At 41.5% G+C, this 22,856-nt stretch overlaps 1 protein-coding gene across 2 annotated transcripts in view; it reads right to left on the reverse strand.

The window, feature by feature from the left end:
• Positions 1–20,280, reverse strand: part of FRMPD4 (FERM and PDZ domain containing 4) — a 207,429-nt gene extending 187,149 nt beyond the window's left edge. For both annotated transcript variants that reach the window (XM_053387232.1, XM_053387234.1), the window contains exon 1: positions 19,972–20,280. In XM_053387232.1, the coding sequence (XP_053243207.1) occupies positions 19,972–20,012 (41 nt within the window). In that variant the 5' untranslated portion in view covers positions 20,013–20,280. The remainder of the gene's footprint in view (positions 1–19,971) is intronic.
• Positions 20,281–22,856: the final 2,576 nt, after the last annotated feature.

The following is a 22,856-nucleotide window of genomic DNA, read 5'->3' on the forward strand; positions in this document are numbered from 1 at the left end:
AATAGCAATGGAGTAGATTAAGTCTGGATTGAACCCATTATGCTATTTCCTGTTTCATTTTCCATTGTTTTCCTAAATCAGTCTTTTGTAAATTGTAGCTGTAGCACAACAAGTTGCTTAATTCAATGTGCTTTCTGCCTTAACATCACTCCTATCTTTTTTTTTAGGTGGTCTGTTTTCAAGAGCATTTATTCTCCCATTAAAAAAATCTACTACCGATAGGTTGAAGGAAAATCAATGCTACGCTAGATGCAGTGATTACTTCTACCTTCAAACACTGAAATTGTCTTTAATGATAGTGAACTAAATCATATACCTAAGAATAACTAACTTCATACATCCCAGAGTAATCTTCTCATGGAACACTGTAGGTTAGGGAAATAAACAAGGGGTTGTATCCAATGCTGCTGTTTCACTTGTGTAAAAGAACACCTCCTCCTCTTCCCTGCATCTGTATGCACACCCTCAAGGTCTGCTCCAGAGGACTGAGGGATCCTCTGGGGAAGACTGGGGGGATCACAAGGAGAGGAGAGGAGAGGGACATTCCCATTGCATGAGGGGAACAGTGCTCACACAGCATTGGATATTATCCAAGGAGTCAGGTAAGAGGACAGCATATCTACCAAATTATTCCTTGGCAAAAAGTACAATTTCCACTAGCATCTTGATTTTCCAAACTAAAAGGGTGAAACTTGGTTGTGATTTACTGTACAAAAGAACCATCCATTGAAGTGGGGGTGAATTCCACATCTGCCAAAGCACTGGGAAGCATCTTAGTTGCATCAGTTAATTCATCTGATGTTGTTGTTGTTTAGTCGTTTAGTCGTGTCCGACTCTTCGTGACCCCATGGACCAGAGCACGCCAGGCACCCCTGTCCTCCACTACCTCCCGCAGTTTGGTCAGACTCATGTTTGTGGCTTCGAGAACACTATCCAACCATCTCATCCTCTGTCGCCCCCTTCTCCTTGTGCCCTCCATCTTTCCCAGCATCAGTGTCTTCTCCAGGGAGTCTTCTCTTCTCATGAGGTGGCCAAAGTACTGGAGCCTCAGCTTCACGATCTGTCCTTCCAGTGAGCACTCAGGGCTGATTTCATTAAGAATGGATGCGTTTGATCTTCTTGCAGTCCATGGGACTCTCAAGAGTCTTCTCCAGCACCATAATTCAAAAGCATCAATTCTTCGGCGATCAGCCTTCTTTATGGTCCAGCTCTCACTTCCATACATCACTACTGGGAAAACCATGGCTTTAACTATACGGACCTTTGTTGGCAAGGTGACGTCTCTACTTCTCAAGATGCTGTCTAGGCCTGTCATTGCCCTTCTCCCAAGAAGCAGGCGTCTTTTAATTTCGTGGCTGCTGTCACCATCTGCAGTGATCATGGAGCCCAAGAAGGTAAAATCTCTCACTGCCTCCATTTCTTCCCCTTCTATTTGCCAGGAGGTGATGGGACCAGTGGCCATGATCTTCGTTTTTTTGATGTTGAGCCTCAGACCATATTTTGCGCTCTCCTCTTTCACCCTCATTAAAAGGTTCTTTAATTCCTCCTCACTTTCTGCCATCAAGGTTGTGTCATCTGCATATCTGAGGTTGTTGATATTTCTTCCGGCAATCTTAATTCCAGCTTGGGATTCATCCAGCCCAGCCTTTCGCATGATGTATTCTGCGTATAAATTAAATAAGCAGGGAGACAAAATACAGCCTTGTCGTACGCCTTTCCCAATTTTGAACCAATCAGTTGTTCCATATCCAGTTCTAACTGTAGCTTCTTGTCTCACATAGAGATTTCTCAGGAGACAGATGAGGTGATCAGGCACTCCCATTTCTTTAAGAACTTGCCATAGTTTGCTGTGGTCGACACAGTCAAAGGCTTTTGCATAGTCAATGAAGCAGAAGTAGATGTCTTTCTGGAACTCTCTAGCTTTCTCCATAATCCAGCGCATGTTTGCAATTTGGTCTCTGGTTCCTCTGCCTCTTCTAAATCCAGCTTGCACTTCTGGGAGTTCTCGATCCACATACTGTTTGAGCCTTCCTTGTAGAATTTTAAGCATAACCTTGCTAGCGTGTGAAATGAGTGCAATTGTGCGGTAGTTGGAGCATTCTTTGGCACTGCCCTTCTTTGGGATTGGGATGTAGACTGATCTTCTCCAATCTTCTGGCCACTGCTGAGTTTTCCAAATTTGCTGGCATATTGAGTGTAGCACCTTAACAGCATCATCTTTTAAAATTTTAAATAGTTCAGCTGGAATACCATCACTTCCACTGGCCTTGTTATTTGCAGTGCTACCCAGGTTCATGGTTCTTACATTCCAGGTTCCTATGCAATATTTTTCTTTACAGCATTGGACTTTCCTTTCGCTTCCAGGCATATCCGCAACTGAGCGTCCTTTCGGCTTTGGCCCAGCCGCTTCATCAGCTCTGGATCTACTTGTACTTGCCCTCCGCTCTTCCCCAGTAGCATGTTGGACGCCTTCCGACCTGAGGGGCTCATCTTCCAGTGTCATAACTTTTATATGCCTGTTGTCTTTGTCCATGGAGTTTTCTTGGCAAGGATACTGGAGTGGCTTGCCGGTTCCTCCTCCAGGTGGATCACGTTTGGTCAAAACTCTCCACTATGACCTGTTCATCTTGTGTGCCCTGCTTGGCGTAGTTCATAGCTTCTCTGAGTTCTTCAAGCCCCTTCGCCACGGCAAGGCAGTGATCCATGAAGGGGAATTCATCTGATACCAGGCAGCAAAGACAAGTTCTGGATGGAAATAGATGTGTCAGGATCAAAGGATGCACATGTGTACACATTGTGCACTTTTATGACATATAAAGCAAGGAATCCAAATTAATCTGGAGTCAGTACCTCCTGATACTTGTGTTGAATCATCTATCCTTCTACAAAGCAGTCAAGAGATATAATTTAGGGATTGGGAAGAAGAGGGACTGTACTAGTGTAGGAACTTAAATAACACTCATCCAGTCACAGATGAAGAACTGACCAACTGATTAATCAATATCCAAGTCAACTGATTTAATTAATCATATCAGTTATTTTATTTCCAAAAGGAATATTCAGGAACAAGCTAGTGAATGTCTCATGCCTGTTAAGGCCTCAGTTTGGACACAGCAGATGAGTCAATGAAACTGGTTTCAAAAAAATACCCTGCATTTTTTTACTTGTGGGGGTGGGAAAGCTTGGCATTTAAAGACTTGATTAAATTCATATTAGTTGCTGTCAGGCTCATATTAACAACAGAAGAGCAACAAGTTTCTTACTATGGATAGCAGGAATGGTAAACTTTGGGAAGCTGCCACTGCAGAAACACATACATATATGTTGTTTGTATGATATCTCCTTGGTCCAGAATGCAGTTTTGTTTCTCATACCAAGACTGACAGTACAAGGACACTTAAAGTATGTAACAAACTTCAAAAAAATAATGAGAAAGAAAGTGCTAGCTCAGCCACCATGCCGCTGAAGTTTCTCTACTCTGGAGTTTTGTTTATTAAAGTTTGTTTGAAACATGTAAATAATGTAGTACTCAAAACATTAATATTAATAAAAAGGAGGAAGCCCAACACATTTGGGGCACAAGCACCTCTTCAGCAGGGGGGATCTGAGCTTTAGTGTAGAATGGTAGTTGAAGTGTTGGACTGGGAACTTGGAGACCAGGGTTCAAATCCACCTTCAGCCATGAAGCTCCAGGAGCAACACGGGCCAGTCCCTGTCCTTCAGTCAAACTTACCTCACAGGACTTTTTAGAGCATACAATGGGGAGGAGGAGATCCATGTATACCACTTTGAGCTCCTTATAATACCATATTTCCTGTAACTTTAATAATAAACTCTGTGTTTAGTAGGTATAATATTTCAAATATAGGAGTGTATCCAAAGTTGCACTAAGTAACTGCTTGCATTATGAGAATGCCTTCCACTTGCAGTACAGTATTTTCCCTTTACTCCTCGCTTCATGTGCCTCCTAAATATGTTCTGGGTTTTCTCCCATCCAGAGAAATCTCCCTCTGGAGCAGATCTGGGCATGGTGCAGGTGCACATGGGGAGACGAGAGTACATTGTGCAAGCAGAGGTTGCTCCTCTCACACTTTAGTTGGATACCGCCCAGAGTGCCAATGAAGTGCATTATTTTACCAACAGAGATTATTGGTGAGGGACTTTGAGTCCAAATAATACTACTGCTACTACTGCTGCTGCTATTTCTCTCTGCCCCCCCCCCAACTCAATAGTCTGTTTTTATACTCTACAACTTAGGCCTTTTAAATAAACCACAATCAACCACAACCATAAAATCAAACATAATATTAGAAAAAGCTACTCCCTACTCTAGTGATCTTAAATATAGAACTAAAGTGTTGCTGAGTGCTAACAGAAATGAAGGTTTGCCTCAATGCCAGACCTGGAAGTGAGAAACTTGACTGGCTTCTTTTTTGGACTCTGTCCCATCACCTACTGCTGACAGATGGGTAACAAACCAATAATATTCCCAAGCTCCACTGGCTATGCCAAATTTATTGTTATAAATGCTGATAAATGTTCTCTTTATCAGCAGCTAAATAAAAGCAAAAAAAAAAAAAAACCTGAAGTAATTCTTGATAACATTTTTTCTATCAGAAATTAAAAGCAATTCTCTGCTCTGTTTCAAATACGTCTTAAATAAGCAGAGAAAACAGATTTTTTATCTGAACTGACTCAAACATCAAAAAGCTTGAGGGTAGAAGTTGTTCGGCTTTTTTACTTTTCAATTAGGGTGATATGCTTCACTAGAGGTCTATTTTCAGAAAGCAATGTTTTCCGGTACTATAGTCTTCTCAAGTCCTTTTCGTAAAAACTGTCAAATATTTTGACAGCTATGTTCTTTCGAGTGCTGTTCGATTTGGAATCAGATGCATTTTGTTTGGCCTTGTCCCGCAGTAAATGTGAACATTTATTATCTTTTCCAATCTACTAGAAAAGCTATTTCTGCAGGTTTTAGACGCCCATAGCAGTGAAAAGAGAGAACAATTCCTATATTGCACTGTGAAATTTTAGAAAGGCCTAGGCTAGAATATGCAGGTGCTACCAGGTAAAAAACTGTACGAGAATGAAATCTGTCTTGCTGTTAAAATGTGTCCTATTGAAAGATGCTTCCAACATAAGAAAATACGTAAGGATCACAGTGAATTTTATTACAGCAAGAATGACTGCATTACATCAACCTTTCTTTAAACAAAAGTACTCGAAAAGGTTCCATCACTGTATTTTAAAAGGTACAGAACTATGAATCTATGATTAAATAGGCCCAAAATATATAGAATATTCCAATGGAAATCTGGGAGACTTATGGGAAAGGACACACACATTTTCTTTAAGCATTGTTGGGAAAATAAGCAGTATGAATAGAAGTTATCCAGGCATATCCTGGGAGTGTAAAAAAGAAAGGGGAATTATGATATATGGTAGGAGCTGTAGTTTAGTTTAAAAAAGAGGGAGGGAGGGGGGAAAGATCAAATGCATAATAATTTCTATAGCATGTTTTTGTTTGAGTGAGCTGGTTTGAAACTGCACCTGCCTAGCACTGCCAATTAATGACTGATTTGATTTTGATTTATTATATTTCTATGCCGCTTTTTATTCAAATGAATCCCAAAGCGGCTGGCAAATACAGCATAAATCATATAGAGAAATTAACAAATCATCAATGAGAGAATTACAATCTAGGTAAAGGTAAAGGACCCCTGAATGGTTGAGTCCAGTCAAAGGCGACTATGGCATACAGCGCTCATCTCGCTTCAGGCCGGGGCAGCCGGCGTTCTTTCAAAGACAGCTTTCTGGGTCATGTGGCCAGCAGGACTAAACCACTACCGGCGCACCGAGAACTGACGAGTATCAGAGCGCACAGAAATGCCAGATTCCAAGAGCTTGATATACAGCAAGGATCAAACTCTACCACGATGATGCTAAGTTCCATATCTTTTGTTCCCAGTGACTTTGACCAATGCAGATAGGAAAGAGAGGTCCTGACTCTTTCCTCTTAAACCATTTCAACACTCAAAACCATCCCCTTTGATTGCTTTTGACTGGGGAGGGGAGCAGCTAGAGAGGCATGATTTTGGGGAAAACCAACGCAAACCAGAAATAGGTAAGCATACCACTGCCCAGTACCAGTTTCCACATTTTTTTGCCTTAACTCCACTTTATTGGGGACAAATTACACATGACTAAGTATCACATGCAGTCTAGCCCTCAAAAGTCATACCAATATGACTCTACAATTTATCTTTTAGATGGAGAATTCATTTTGCTAACAGAACTCATTGCCATGAAGGCTCTATTGCAAATGGGATTTTTCTTTCAGATACTCTTTCAAACAAAACAAAAAGAATATATCCAAGTGACACCAACATATTAGTTATAATATGTTGCTGATAATTAATGTCTACCTTCCCTTCCCCACCCCCACCCCAAAAGACAAACTCTTATACCATATTGTGTTTGGGACACATGTTTTGAGGGGTGGGTGATTAAGACTAGTCTACTAAGCAAATTCCAGCATTCATTAATATGACAAACACCATGAACTAACAAGCTATCCTGATTACACAGTGTGGCTGAAATGAAGATTTGGCAGAATAAAGCTGATTGAGTGGGCTGAGGAGGAGAAAAAACTAATGAAGGGCAAAGAAAGTAGGGCACTATGAAAGAAAATCAAGCAGTTAAGTGTACTAGAAAAAGTGAAATAGCAAAGAGAGGAAAGCAACATGTTCCACATGATTGCTTTTGCACACAATAAAATGTGAAGATCTCGCTGACTTATTCTGCAAGATCAGAGCATCTTCCTTCAAAGGTAGTACTTCTGTTGAAGAGACACCACATTCTGCAACTACCTATAACACAGAATTTTATATTGCAGAAAGGGCACTTTACCCCACTTCACACACCAACTAGTATTGTGTCCATCATATGAAATGTAATTGCTTGAGGGACAGGTACCTACTGGATATTGCCAACAAATGAATGAAAATAAATGAATCAATCCCCACTTCCCTGGCCTGTGCCTTTTTCTGAAGTTGTATTATTGTGCAAACCTATAAATATCTACTCAGAATTCAATCCCATTCAGTTCAAAGGTACTCACTCTCGGGCAAATGTCTATAGGACTGCATATACAATGTTTCTTTTAACACATTAAAAACAGAGCATCCCTATCATCATAGCATAAAACAGGACAGATAGCAGCAGTATTCAAATATATCAGAAGCAACAGAAATTAATTGACACGAGAGGAAACAATGTGACTTGGGGAGCTGCATTTTTAGCTGTCATTTGGGTTGGGATGTTGAGCAACTGGAATTCAAGTTACAAATAAGAGAGACCCTGCCAGAATATCCAGATGCCATATTTATCATTTATTGTAATGCAGGTTAGCACAACATTTGACCCATAATACCCAAATGGGGGCTTTTCTGGGGTTTCAAAATGGGTGTGTATTAAGAATCTGGTTGTCACAATACATGGCTGGCAAGATACAATTGGCTTGGTGCAATACCAGGACAGGCCTGCTATAATGAGACTAATAGGTCATGAATTTAAACATAAAAACATTAGTAGCAGCATAAATGGAAGAAATAGATTTTCCATAAAATGAGAAATATGTTCATTCATACAACTACACAGATGTCTGCAGAGAATGCAGTCGAATTCTCACTGTTAACATTATCTTCCATGTCATCAGATGTACATAATCATGACATGCATAATCATAATAATGACCTTTAACACTGAACAAACTGATAGCATTTTTAAACAGCACATTATATTATGGTTTAAGGAAAGCCTTTGAAAGCCCAACCAGGCCATGATGTTTGTAGAAAAAATATTTCTATAATTTAATGGAATTTAAGGGAATTTAATATATAATTCTATATATTAATGGAAAATTAAAAAGATGCTGATGAAACAAAGTGAGATTTCAAGCTACTCTGTCATGAAGGTTTTAACTTTCTCAAATATGATGAACCTTCACAAAGTTGTTTCCTCAAATCACCTGTGATAAAATCCACATTATACAAATATAATGCTTACTTCTGAAAAAGTAAAAGTACACAAAATCTGTATTTCTTCGGGATTACATTCAATTAGACACAAGAGGCATGTTTAACACAACATTTGTATGCGGTATCAAAGGTGCATTCATTACCAGAGGTCTGCAAGAGAAAACAGTTGAAATGAGAAGCAGGAAACAGGAGGAGGAAGGCAGAGATGACCAGAGGTTGCTGGACCACAACATCCTTAGCCCAGGCTATGCTGTTTGAGGCTGACAGGAGTTGGAATTCAACCATAGCCCCTGAAGGTCCATAGGTTCCCCTTCCCTGAACTAGGGACATAAAATATTTGTTATATATTTCAACATATATAAATCCACACAAGAACCAAAGTGAAGTAGAAACACCAGTTAATCTTGACACTGAAAAATAGCATGCCGGAAGTTTATTTCAAATTATTGACCACGCATATATTTTCCTTTCATAGCCAGGCCATCCAGCTTGCTTTATCAGCACAGAACTGTGTAACAAAGGTAAATTTAGCAGCTAAGCTTCCACACCCAATCCAACATACACTCTGTTCTACTAAGACACTCATCTCCTGCATCCTGCTTCCAGAGCAAAAGATAATGTCCATGCTGTGGTGTAACACTAAACCATGGTTTCACAGTGACTTTTCCCCCAGTTCATCATAACCACAGTTTGCTGATTTAGACAACACAACAAGACGCTGTTGAGTAAACATGGAAGCTTTTGGAGCCCTCCTGATAACCAGGCCAGAGGAGAAGAGAGGTGGTTAGAATGTGCAAGCCTAATATTAGCTTAGCCCCATACACATCTCACTAAACAATGTGATGCATGCGTGCATCTACTTTGTTAAAATATATTTGAATAATTTTTAGAATCTACAAAAGGCCAGGATGACACTTCCAGTGATCATGAAATTCCTAAAAAATCCTATGCTCCTAAGATCTCCCCTATCCTTTTCTATCCCTACTCAATTTTACCAAAATCCCACCACAGATTTATGCCTTAGAAGTTAAGCTTATGCCATCACACAATCAAACTCCAGGCATGACTATGACCACAATTTTTAGCTAGCACATCTACAGTTCTCTACAAAAAGTAATTAGATCAGTGATAAAATGGAACAGCACTAGGGCAAAACAAACAAAAACCTGATATCTCTCTCTCACACTCTCACACACACATATATATGGGCAGCTGCTGATTGGTTCATCCATTTGACTAGATAATGCTGAACATGAGGAATTCATCTTAAAAACCATAGAGTATATTTTTAGTACTTATAGCATTAATGTTCTTTGTAATGATCTACATGAAGTACTGTAGTAAGTGCTGCATGAAATATGGTAGTAAGTGCTGTACTGTATACTATATGAAGCTAAGATGGTTAAGGCAATCCTAAAAATCAATCCCTTGCTAGATTTTTACATCAGCACCCTTATGCACTGGATTGCAAATCTTTCTAAGCTCCCTTTCTCCTAGGGTTTAAACACCATAGTAGAGTGCGACAGTAGATAAAACAAGGTACATGAATGGAAGCTGCACACAAAGCTGTAACAGAACTTACTGCCACTGAGTTGAAGCATATTTACCGGAGTTTGTAAACCTACACAGAATTTGCTAGTGAAATATCTAAATGTACACACATAATACTAAAACAATTTGCTACAGATGAAAAAGAGAAAAGCAGTGCCTCAGAATAGTCCTTGCCATAAGTAACATTCTTGGATTTCTTCACCTTTTATAAAGCCTTCCAAACCTTGCAAGTCACACATAGCACTTGGGTTAAAATTATTTGTAAAAGTCTCAAAAAGTGCCATAGGACCACAATAGTTTGGCTGCAGGACCTCCTAATCCTCTGTTAGCTGCCCAGCAGCCCTCATGACAGTTATACTATCCTTAGAAATAGCTCCTTTATGGAAAGATCAGTACACACTTTCCACACCCCAGCAATGGCAGAGAGGTTGGGGTGCAAGGAAGTTCACATATCACTGTGAAATAACTTAAGAATTACAGTAACAATAGCAATTCCAGTCTAGCAACCATATAGATTCTAGGAGTCACACATTCACTGAAACAAAAGATCAGTGGGGCAAACCACCTATGGAAGAGGCAGAATATCCTTTGACAATAATCCCCCCCCCGAAAACAATTTTTCAAGGATCCATCCAAGATACTTTAGGTGTCTCTCACAAAAAGCAGAAGCGTACCACAGAATGTTTAACAACTCTTCACATTTCCTTCAGAAACCCTACATTAAAGGGTTGTGCACATTTTAAGGTAAGATGTGCAATGGGTAATTCTTAAATAATTTGTGAGTGAGTGAGATTTTTTGTATAACTTTATTAATCAAAGTTTGGCGCAAGCTATAGAACAAAGGTGAAAGAAAATGTTTTTAACAAGCACTGATGAAAAATGATGCGAAATTCAAAGTCAAACCAGAAATAACTTTTCCCAGTTATTGGTGACTCATACCTTCTTAAGCCCTACTTTGGCTCGTTCATAAAAATTCCAATTAAAGTTTCATATGGCATATCTGGAACTGAATTTTTTATCTACAGTTTCCTTGAAAAATGGGCTTAATATATTAAAAAAAAGTCTCTGGAGTCTCATTTGGAGTCTCCAAATAATTTCTACCAAGACTAAAAGGAATAATTCCTTGAAGATATGGGGAATTTAGTGAGCTTCTTACCCCTACCCCACATGTAGGCTATCAAGCAGTCCTACTTTCTAACAGCTTCCTTCTTCATAACTGCTTCACCTTTTTACCTGAATTTACCAGAACAATGTACCCATTTCCCCCTCTTTCAAGCTTTTGAAGTCCGCTAATTGCAGTAAAACCTAGAAGAAACTGGTTGTATCTAGCAGATACGCTGCTAAAAAGAAAACAGCATTTGCACCCTGAAACTTTACTTATAATGCCTTTATTATGAAGCGATTCCTCACCTGAGAGATGTTCTTCCTTTGCTCATAATCATTATTTGGCCCTGTTGTGGAAGCTCCAAAATTTTCTAGTAGCAATTTCCTTTGCAGACAACAGCATAATAATCCCCCCCAGCTCCTTCAGAAAGAGAAACTCATTAATCCCTAGTGCTTAACAGGAAAATCTCCTGTTTAAAGAGCATCCTATCTCCCCCCCCCCCCGCCCCATCCCAGGTCTTAAATCATTAGATAATGAAGAAATATTTAGGGTGCGTTGATGCCACTGGGACTAGAACAGCAGCTAACAGTAGATGGAGCCAGAGCCAATGACAGGTGGAGTCAAATAATTCTGGTTTTGTCTCCATTCCCCCTCCCTGCTATGTTCTACAAGGGCAACACTGAGATGAGGAAGTTGACAGCTAAGGTTTGGCTGTAAGTAAAAAGGCAGGAAGGTGTGGGTGGCTAAGGGCAAACCAACATTGGTGGAGCACTCCCTCATTCACTCTAATGGATCAGCCTATACTACGGATGCTAATACCAGATTCTTCTCTATAGCATGCTCAATACATTTGTGCTTCCAACAGCTTTTAAAGATGAAAACAACTATGCCTGTCAACACACTGCCCAAAATCCCCACCAACTCAACAGAGAACACAATAGACTTGTTCTGAATAAGGTGTCCCAAAGAACTGTGTCCAAGTGGAGAAATTCATAAGAATGGGACTTATGCGCATTAGCAGGTAAGCAAAAAAAAGTAAGGAGTGCACAATTTTGAAGATTAGCTGCATATTGGGGAAGTGTTGGATGCTTGTTTCTTCGGGCTATACCTCCTATAATCTATATGAGAGTAACAGAAACCTCATAATCTACATGAAGTGGTAGCATAAGTAAAATGTTCTCAGCCCTCCAAACAAATAAGCAATGAACAACATTCTGCTGTACTGCACAGGAAGCATAATCCAATGCATATTTACTGGGAAGCAACTAGAGATGGGAAGGCCAATTTTTCTGGGGGTTTTCCAGGCCTTCCCATCTCTAGAAGCAACTGAGCTTGGGGCGGGAGGTTACTCCCCAACAACTGTATTTAGGATTGCATTCATAAAACGGGAAAGGCACCACAAGACCTCAAAGAATGAATTTATATGAGGATCTTACACTGACAAGCGTATACAGTTCGGATGTCTGGAATGCAAACAGTGCACTTGAGGGCATGGTTTTCAGACCTACAGGCATACATCAAATGGAATGACTGCTTGACTGACTGTTTTATATTGCATGAGTAAACTTTTTGTATTAGTATTATGAACCCAGTTGATATCGCGGTCAATACAGCAGGGATGGACCTTGGTAATATAGCGCCCTGTGCAAGACCAATATTTGACACACATACACACCTCACCCATCCCAAAGCTGCCTTTCCAGAGTCAGGTAAGGGAGGCGCCAGGCTTTGGAAAGGAGGAGTGAGGCTCTGGCAGGGTCATAGTGCCCTCGCGCCTCCTTTCCAGAACCTAACTAGGCTTTGAGAAGAAGCAAGGCAGTGCCCATTGGCCCCTGTAGCCTGTGCTGGGGAACTGGTTGTGCTGCCCTAAATCTGCCTCTGCTTCCAGTTCAAAGTGTCTGGCAAGGGTTGTATTGATTTCCAAAGCTATGCTGTCAAATAAATGCAATCTGTGATGGTTACAGCCGTACTGCTTGCAATCTTGACCCAGCTCTGTAGAGAAGGTGAATTTGGTTCTATTTTGCATTCAGCTGTTCTGCTGAACTCAATAGTAACATTTATTCAGTCTAGTTGTCTTTTCCTTAAAATTAATTACACACTGTAACCCAAGCAGTAAAATTGTTCCAGAAGAAGATAACTGCCCCAAGGCCAAAAGTATACAGTATGGCTTCTCTCATCCTTCTAAGTTTCTGCCTTAGGGTTGCTGCCTTCTTCCTCTGTGGATTATGAAAATTCACATCTACTTTCAATATATATTATATTTTACACTTTAAAAAAATGTTGCATCTTCTGGCACTTGAGGAAACTCACCATGTTTACAAATAGGCCTAACACTTCAATTAAAGATATGTTGGAAGATTTATAATATGAGGGTTAGTTTATTAATTGATTAATAAGTTAAATATTTTTCAAAGTTATATATTATGCATTTCAACTACATGAATTCAAGGTGGCTTACAGCACAGATGAGAAACAAATACAAATATATACAAATTGCATAACAAAATCAAAGTTTGATGTATGGGTGAGCTGAAAAAAGTGGGGAAATGAAAGATTCTACTGAACATGTTTGATCCTAATCAGCTTGTTCATACTCTGCTATTAATCCAATCCAAAATCTTCAACGTTTATCATTTAAATATAAAATTTTGAGGAACAATAATGCTATTATTTTTAGAACTTATCCAACTATCAAGCTGCAATCCTAAACCCCATTGAATTCAGCAAAACATTCTTCTGAGTAGGCCTGGTTAGGATTGTGTTATTTATAATTATTGTGTTGTTACTTTTATTTATTCACATTTATCTTGGCTATCTCCTAAACTAGGAAAAGACTGAAGTTGAGTTTCAGAAAACACTAAAGCATTTGTAAAAGTTTATTGAAGGTTTGGTCAGCATATTTTATGATGTTTCCATTGCAGTATATACTCTTAAGCACACTCAGGGGAATTTCAGTTCAGCTCAGGGAGACTTCTGAAAAAGCTTGCACCATATAGGTTCTAAATGAAAGTGATTTCCCTTCCCAATTCTTCTTAGCAGTGGAGATCCTCTGCTTAGATGTCAGCCAGTTGGTGCTTTTGTGCAGGGTCATGTGCTTATCTTGCATACATTTGATTGGTGTAGAGAGACGCCAAGAGCTGTACATACTGCATTTCATGGTGTTCTACTCCCATATTACATTTTTTTCCTCTACAATCATGCAACATTAGACACATACACGACAGAGAATGAGCTCCCATGCATCATTTTGTGGCCCTATTCCACAGCTGCTCATGCCACCATAAATTGGATAAGGTGCTGTGGAGCATGTTACTCCAAGGAAACTGCAGACAAGAGAAGGAGGGCTCTTTAAGCAATGATGTCCCTCAACTGTATATAAACATATCTAAAGAGTAGCCCTACTTGTTTGAAGAGTCCCTTTTTCTACCTTTTCATATTTGATCTTGTGCATTAATTCACTTTATACATAGTAATGCACTGTCAGTTTAGAGAATAAAGAGCGGATCTTTACATGTATCCACTCTAGGTTGTTTTTTTTACTTTCATCACTTAGATGCTAAATTGTGATATACACAGTAATCCCTATTTCAGAAAATTGTTGAGAATGCAATAGAACATCAATTCTTTCCAGCAGACCTGAGAATATCTACAATCCATTTATAATTTCAGGCTCAGGCTTAAAATACAATTGGCTGGCATACCATAATAACTGAAAATGACACTAAATAAGAAAAACCTACCTTCAAAGTGTCTCCATGTTACAGGCAATGAAAAGCACCCTTAGCACTAAAATCGTCTTGGTCAATTTAACAGTGCTAAGTGCAGAACAAATTGATCCTAAATAGAACCAAGCTCTTTCCTGGCATATACCTACACTGAATAAAATCCAGCAAATCCCATGCAACCCTTTCCCCTCTTTATCAAGCATTCCATAATGGTCAGGCTAGATTTAAATGCTATCATATAATGCTTGAACCAAATGGCACATAAAGTTGGCAGTAAAATCCCAGTTAGTTCAAAGTCACTGGTCAAATATGTCTCCTTCTAGCATTGCAGAAGACCCATTCTCAACTACTGAATGACAGCAGTGTGTGGAAATGAAAGAAGGCTAAACAACATAGCCCTTTGGGGCTAAATTTGCTTATAAACTTATTTATGTCATGTTTTCAAGCACCACTCACACAAGATGGCTTCCATATAAGAAAAACACAAAACAAACCAGAGAATTTTAGGTGGCAACACAAAAAAGAAAACACAGGGCGCTTCAAAATAAAGCATCAGTAGATATTCTAGCAGCTGAAAAATTAAACATTCAAAAAAAGTTCTTTTATGTGTGCTCATAAAATAAAAGTCTAAATCAGGAAAAAGCAGCCCAAAAGAAATAATTTTCCAAAGCTCACTTAAAGATTTGCACAGCTGAAGATCTGCAGAGTTCTACACTTCCATGGAAAGGGAGTTCTGTAATCTTGGCGTCACGACAAAAAAGGTCTTGTTTTTCATTTTTTAACTTCACAAAAAGTTTTGGCACCACAACTTTAAGAAATACAATTAAAGCCTTTATCTTCACTATCCTTTAAATACAACATACGGTATATGGTACACCAACAAGATACAAGATACAACTTAGAATGTCATGCTACATGCACAAAGCTTCAATGTTGAGCATTCTAGAGCACTTCTTCAGTTTAACAAGTAATGTGTGTGTAGTTTATTTAGCAACTGGAGACAGAAATGCTTCAAGATAAATCCAGCATAAACAGCAACTACTCAGAAGCAAGTCCCATTGCATTCTTTGGGGCTAACTCCCACATAAATAACTTAGCGTAGGATTGTAGATTTAAACTACAATCCTACATGCAATTTCCTGGAAGTAGGTTCAACTGAACTCAACTCTAAATAAACAAAACATGTGATAGGACTTTAACAGTGCAATCTACATAACAAAATATATCTTTCATCAAAACTCCCTAGCTTGTATCTATAGAGAGAAGTTGCATTGGTGCTGCTAAGGCAGCTTATAAACAGCCGCTCCACCTGGGAAAACTAATAAACTGGAAAAGTTGTTGTTTCTTCTTTTTTTTGAGTCACTACTGTGTCATTAATTAAGTATTAATTATGTGTGGGCAGGTAATCAACTACCAATTTCAATTGTATTCGCAAAGCTTAATTATGTCCAGAATATTGCCATGTCTGAATGAAGGCTTTCAAAACAACTGAATGAGGGAAGGAGGTCACCCCAAACCACTTCTGCTTCCAGAGATATCAAGGGGGCATCTGACCCAGGCTTCATTCCCTGTGTCAAGTCATTAACACCGCCAGCAGTTTTCCTTTCTCTAAAGACACATTTTACTTTATTTTTAATAGAAACAATTTTATAAATCCAAACACAAGCAAACTGGCCACTGAAATTAGCTTTATGTTCCCTCAAAAGAAGATATGTGGTTAATTCCATTATGCAGAAAAATAAAATGCGATCGGTTGTGAAGTTATTCCTGGGCCATAGGGGGGAAAGCATTTACAGTACTTAAAACATGTTCTCATATATGCATACTGTTTGTTTGTTTGTTTGTTTGTTTGTTTGTTTGTTTACTTATTTATTTACTTAATCAATCTCCATAGCTCAGTAGCAGAGCACATGCTTTGTATGTAGAAAGTCCCATGTTTGATCTCTGGCATCTCCAGTAAGATTTGGGAAAGTCTCTGGTCTAAAATCCTTGACTGTTGCTGTTATTCTAGACTAGATGGATCAACAATTTGACTTGATATAAGGCAACATGTGCAATGTGACACAAAGGCAACTGTATTCATCACAACTTGCTACAGAAAAAATTCTTCCTGTTTTATGGTCCTAAAATGGTAGAAAACTACCCATGAAATGATAGAAGACTGCAAGATCTCAGATCAACTATCCTAAAAAAAAAAATAAGGGTCTGCTGCTTAAATTCCACAGAAACTTGGGAGTAAGCATCATTAAAAACCAATGCATTTGAGTTCAAGTAATTTGAATTAGCCTGCCGGTAAAGAACAATCTTGTACTCCACACCACCAGACAACACTTAACAAAGCTAAAAGTTTAGGCAAAAAAGAGACCATTTTTAGTTAGATAGACCTATACTGGTATTTGTAGATGAACACAACCAGTTCACATACGGAAGTTTTTATCCTAATTCACAGGTGCTCCTTGCATATGAAGAAGACTGTCCACGGTAATTGATAAATTTATTTATTATTTATTAAATTTATATACTGCCCTATACCCGCAGGTCTCAGGGCAGTTTACAGAATAAAATCACAATATAAAACCACAAAATCCATAATCAAAATACAAAAACCAATCCAATAACCCCTCCCTGCAAAAAAAAAAAACACCCACATTTTAAAAGGGCATAGGATGTCAACTGACAGACCTTCTAATGCCATGACTATAACAGTTATTACTTGAAGTGATCCTGTGTCTTAAAGAATAATTCATCAGCTTTTTTTATTATTAAACGTGTTTCATGCACAAAAAATCAGAAATAGGCCTTACGGGTTAGCACAACCCTGCGTCTGAGTTCAACTCTGTTTTCTCCCATCTAAGTATGTATAGGATAACTGCATTGTGAGGGATCAGTCTCACATCTGAATCCATGTACAAGCCTGAGAACAAACTAGAATTCTAATTGTACACGCACTTATGTGAGCATACGTCCCACCGATTTAAATTAAATTTATGTCAAAGTAAATATGCTTAGAATTTTGACGTACACACAACAAGGAACAACTAGCAAAATGCCTACCAAATGATGGAAGTGTGTGTTCATGGAAACATGGCCATAAAAAGACTACTTCTGATCTGACAGGCAAGTGTCACCCTCAATTCATACTTCCTGAGGACTTTGCCCCACATTTTCCCATGACTTCCCCTGTCTCAAGTTCTCCTCCCATAGAATTTTTGCTTCCACCATTCTTCTTTGCCCCTCATCCACCACCTCATCTGCTCTCCTTCAGTCAGGTCTCTGCTGTCCCCCACATCTTCATTGTTGCTTTGCTCCCCTCTACCTCTAAGTTTTCTCCTCCTTTTCTGGATTTTCATCCAATTTTAAGTCAGTTGATCCCCATTATTCAAATTCAGATGACTGCACTATTAACCACCACCATCAAAATTGATGATAATAAAATATTATACATCTTGAACAAGGAATACCAGATGTATTTTAGGAGCCAATTTATACATCTAAATTTTCCCCCTGATGTATTTCTATCTATAGATTTTTAGAGTATGCAAATCTTAGGATGGGATCAGGCGTTCCATTATACACATAAGTGTTATAATTATCATTTATGACTCTGAAAGCATAAAATGGATATAATCCACTATCATAAGGTTGCACATCATAGGTCAGGTCCTTTCATAATGTTAAGCAACTTTGCAAATATCATATGAGAGGCATAGCTTCAAACCTGATTATTACCTCACCCTCAGAAGGCCATTTATAGTATACCAATGTAGCTTCTAAGATAGGTTAGGTTACCCACACAGCTAAAAACCTTAGCAATTGACACAGGAAGATGTAATGGGGATATTTTGGGTAGAAATAATTTGAAAATACTGGTGATGGGGTATACAGACAATGAATTTTTTTGTTGCTTTTACTGGAGAGGCAGCTTGGCTTAATATGGTTTCACACCTGTGGCATTTTCCAACTTTAGTACACACTGTACTATAAAGGAACCATTTGTCAATTTGGCAGGTGCACAACCTGTAAGACCCTGATATAACGTATCTGCTTTTTACAGTGGTACCTCGAGTTACAAACACCTCAGGTTACAAACTCCGCTAACCTGGAAGAGTTACCTCGAGTTGAGAACTTTGCCCCAGGATAAGAACGGAAATTGTGTGCTGGTGGTGCAGCAGCAGCAAGAGGCCCCATCAGCGAAAGCACGCCTCTAGTTAAGTACGGTTTCAGGTTAAGAATGGATCTCTGGAACGAATTAAGTTCGTAACTAGAGGTACCACTGTACTTCTGCAACAAGAGTTTTCTTCTTTGACTACATCTCATTCCAGTCAGAACCTCAGAAATGGCTAAAGACCAGTGGTAAATATGGCATGTTAACCAGCATATATGAACACAGTAGCAACTCGGAGTGTGTTGCAATCTAAAGTAAACTCTTTAGTAAGATTATCCTTATCAAAAACCATGAAAGTGGTGGACCACTTTCACACCACAACCTTGAGAATGTCTGTGGTTTCCATAACACCTTTTCCCCAAGAAAGCCTAGTCCTGTTTTTTAACAACAATGAAATGGCTTTCAATGGTCTCAGCTTGCTTGTGCATGCATATCTCTGTGTAGCCTTAGGCCTAACTTTTCTCTAAAGAGCTTTCCTTTCTACAGCAATAGATCAACATTCAGCTACTATTGGGAGAAGAGAAGAGGGAGGTGGAATGTATCAGACACATAAATTCATCCTCTGGAAAGATGCATTTTCCACCTGCTGTGCTAAGTAAGGACACAATTAACTCCTCATCACTGATCAGCTGGTACCAATGCAAGGCAGAACTGAAAGTCGTGAGCATTGGTACACATCTTCTCTTTAAAAAAAGCCACAACTCTTAGTGCGCAACATTTCTAATTTACTAATGCCAGCTTGATAACCAAGGAGCCACCACCATAGTTCAGTAACCAAGTTGGGGGTAGCTAGTTAACCAAGACCGGATTGCAAGTTAATTCACAAGATTTCTAAAAACTATATAATGCTTTCCGTAAGATTGTGGATCCACCTTCCTTCCCATCGAAGCAGGACTTCAGGGCATCTCAATTAAGGCTGGGGAGGGGCTTTCTCCACCTAGGGTCACCTACCAGCTTTTGGAGTGCTGGTGCGGGAATCGCCCACGAACTAAAGAGGACCTACACCTGGAGCTCAGCCAAAGAGTTCTGACACCACTGTCCAAGCCCCCCAATCCCACGTTCCCCTGTCGAGGAGCATCGTCAACATGATGATCCATGCAGCGCACATAGGGAGCCGCTGGCTGCATGACAGGAGCCCAGAGCAGCTGCCTCGGGCGGGAGGAGGGAGGGGGCGCCCTCCGCCAGCAAACGCAGGACCTCCGCTGGAGCGGCGAGGAAGTTGAAGGGGCTTCGCGGACTCACCTCTCACTCCCTTCCGTTTCTCCAGCGCCAAACGCCCAGCATCGCCCCAAATGGACCAGAGAGACCAAGAGAGGAGGAGGAGGCAGCAGCAGCTGAAAGAATTCGAGACAACCTAAGAAAGACCTAGTGAAGAGAGGGACCTACCCGGAGAGCTTGGCAATCTTGACAAAGCTAAACACATCCATCCATGCAGCCGCCGGAGCTCTGCCTCGCTTCGTGCCCCGCTCGCCCGCTCACTCCAGCAGCAGCTCCATGCCAGGAAGCAGGGGAGGCATGGCTCGTCTCTTCCAGCACCAGCAGCAATCCTTGCCTCGGAAGAAGGAGCTGGCGACGAAGGCGGTGGCGGTGGCTGCTGCTGCTGCTGCCGCCGCTGCTGCTACCCCCCTCCGGCCGCGAGCTGAGCGTGCAGCATCTCCCAGCGGCGACACCATCGATAGCAATGAAACTGCTGCTGCCGCCTGAGCTGCTTCCTTGCTCGCGCACGCGCGCCCCCGTCAGCCCGGCCAGCTCTGGGGCTAAGCCGGCGAGGCGTCAGGCCGGCTAGGCGAAGGGAGGAAGCGCGTCTGCGCAGAGGCCCGCTCGGCGCAGCAACGAAGCTGGGAGCCTCCTTGCCGTGGCGCGCGCGAGCAGCCTCCTCTCAGGGGGCGGGAATAAAAGGCGCCTCGCGCGGCCCGGAGCCTCAACAGCTGGGGAAGCAGCAGCTGTTGCTAATCCCGTGCACCTGCCGACGGGGCCCACCAGCTGCCTCGCGCCCGCCGCTGCTTTCCCTCGGGCGCGCAGGGCTTCTGCTCCACGGGGGGCAGGGGGGGCAGGATTCTCCCTGTCACAGCAGCCCGCGAGGCCATCTTGGAGGGGGCTGCTCAGTGGCGACACTTCATGTAGGCACGAAGGCACACGGTGTTTCTCATTTGTTCCTGCAAGACACTCGCACCGTGGCAAACAAATCCCCGGAAGAGATGCAAGCGAGCCCCTTCTCAAAATGGAGCTGTGCTTGGAGATGCAAGATTGAGAGTCAACGGGAGCCATCCAAGCCAACTCCTAGGGGCCAAGCGGGACAAGGGGGAAGCTCCCCCCCCTAAATAAATTAAAATAAAAATACTTAAGTGACTGGGGTGCTGCCCCCTAACAAAAATCCTGTCTATTCCCATGTGCCCCCCATAAAATATTTTGAGGGTGCTTGGTGCTCCAAAGTTAATGGGCATTGCCATGCAAATGGTGTGCTTGCGCTGCATCTTGTGATTATGTGGTGCAGGGCTTACCTGCTCCCCCAGTATTTTATTCACGTTGCCACCCCTGACAGGTGCTTTAGAGTGGTTACATACACTTCAGGTTACATATACTTCAGGTTACAGACTCCGCTAACCCAGAAATAGTACCTCAGGTTAAGAACTTTGCTTTAGGATGAGAACAGAAATCATGCTCCGGCGGTGCGGCGGCAGCGGGAGGCCCCATTAGCTAAAGTGGTACCTCAGGTTAAGAACAGTTTCAGGTTAAGAACGGATCTCCAGAATTAAGTACTTAACCCGAAGGTACCACTGTATTTTTAAGCACCCTGAGTGCTTCACAGCCTCTCTTTCATTTTGAAGGAAAAGCAGATCAGCAGCTCTTGCTGGTTGGGAAAGAGGATAGAAGCAGTAAAAACAACAACAATCCCTTCTTCCTCAGAGGGAAAGCAGTGTCAGGTGGAAAGAGCCCCAGTCAGGAATCCCCTTAGAAGCCATCCCTGCTGGTTGCCACCTTGGGGAACAGCTGCAGCTTTGGATGGCAAAGGCCTCAGGTGGAGTCTCTGGCATCTCCAGCTAAGTTTGGGAGAGATGCCTGCCTGGAATCTGGATTAGCCCCTGCCAGTCAGTGCTGACATGTCTGAGTTAGATGGATCTAGCATTTGAGTTGGTTTAAGGCTGCTTCCTTTATCCCTCTTCCTCTGAGCTGTGCCAATTCCAGGGAAGCTTGCTGGTCCCACCTCCACAGTCTTGTTCGCCCTCTCTCTAGGCACGGCAGCAGGAGGGATTGGGGCCATGGTGCTACCTAAGGAGAAACTGTGAGCAGCCACTTGTGCCTCCTCACTGGCTCATTCTCCTGCTGTTGGGCCTGTGGTATAGACTGGGTGGCACAATGGTTGGGATTCTGTCCAAGGAGCCCAACCCTTCCCACCATGCTGCCCACAAGTGAAGACAAGCAGAGGGCTGTGCAAACGATGGTCGCCCTTGATAATTGCCCACTTGTCCTCTTCCCCCCGGAAAGCTCCCTCTGCTCACATGTCCTCTGCCTTTTGGGATTGAAGCAAGAAGGGCTGAGTCCAGCAGATTCCATCCAGAGGGAGCCTGTTGGCAAAAGAAGGCAGTCCCCCCTCTCTCGCTGGGTGGTGAGGATGACAGGATTGGGGTTTTGGACCCAGTTCCAACCACTGCACACACACACACCACCCCGAGGGAGAGTACGGGTAAGAAGGAAGAGGCTGTTCCTTCCATAACTAACACTCTGGGCAAGGGATGGGGGAACTGGCTGTGGCCCTTGAAATGTTGCTGGGCTCCATCTTTCATCAGACCCCAGCCAGCCTGGGATTATGAGAGTTGTAGTACAACAACATGTGGACAGCCCAAACCTCCCCTCCCCTTTCTCTGCGCTGCACCAGATGGAGGTAGATGCTCATAATGGACCCACTTCTCCCTGCTGTAGTGCCCAGAGAGGATGAGAACGAGAGGAAAGGGAAGCAGCCACTAAATAATAATAATAATAATAATAATAATAATAATAATAATAATAATAATATTGTACCCCACCCATGTGACTGGATTGCCCCAGCCACTCTGGGCAGCTTGCAACATACATAAAACATAATAAACATTACACATTAAAAAGCCACTATCTTTTTCTTTCTTGCATACTTCCCTGACACCAAGTGGAACAGAATGGATGAGGAAGTGCAGCTGGGGAGATGAGCACCTGGTGTCTTCCTGACGGGAGACGTGGGTGGGTGCCTGTCCTTTCAGCCTCTTGCCTTATTCATGGCAAAGGAAAGGCTGAGA

The sequence above is a fragment of the Podarcis raffonei genome, chromosome 4 (assembly GCF_027172205.1).
Source record: "Podarcis raffonei isolate rPodRaf1 chromosome 4, rPodRaf1.pri, whole genome shotgun sequence".
NCBI lineage: Eukaryota > Metazoa > Chordata > Lepidosauria > Squamata > Lacertidae > Podarcis > Podarcis raffonei.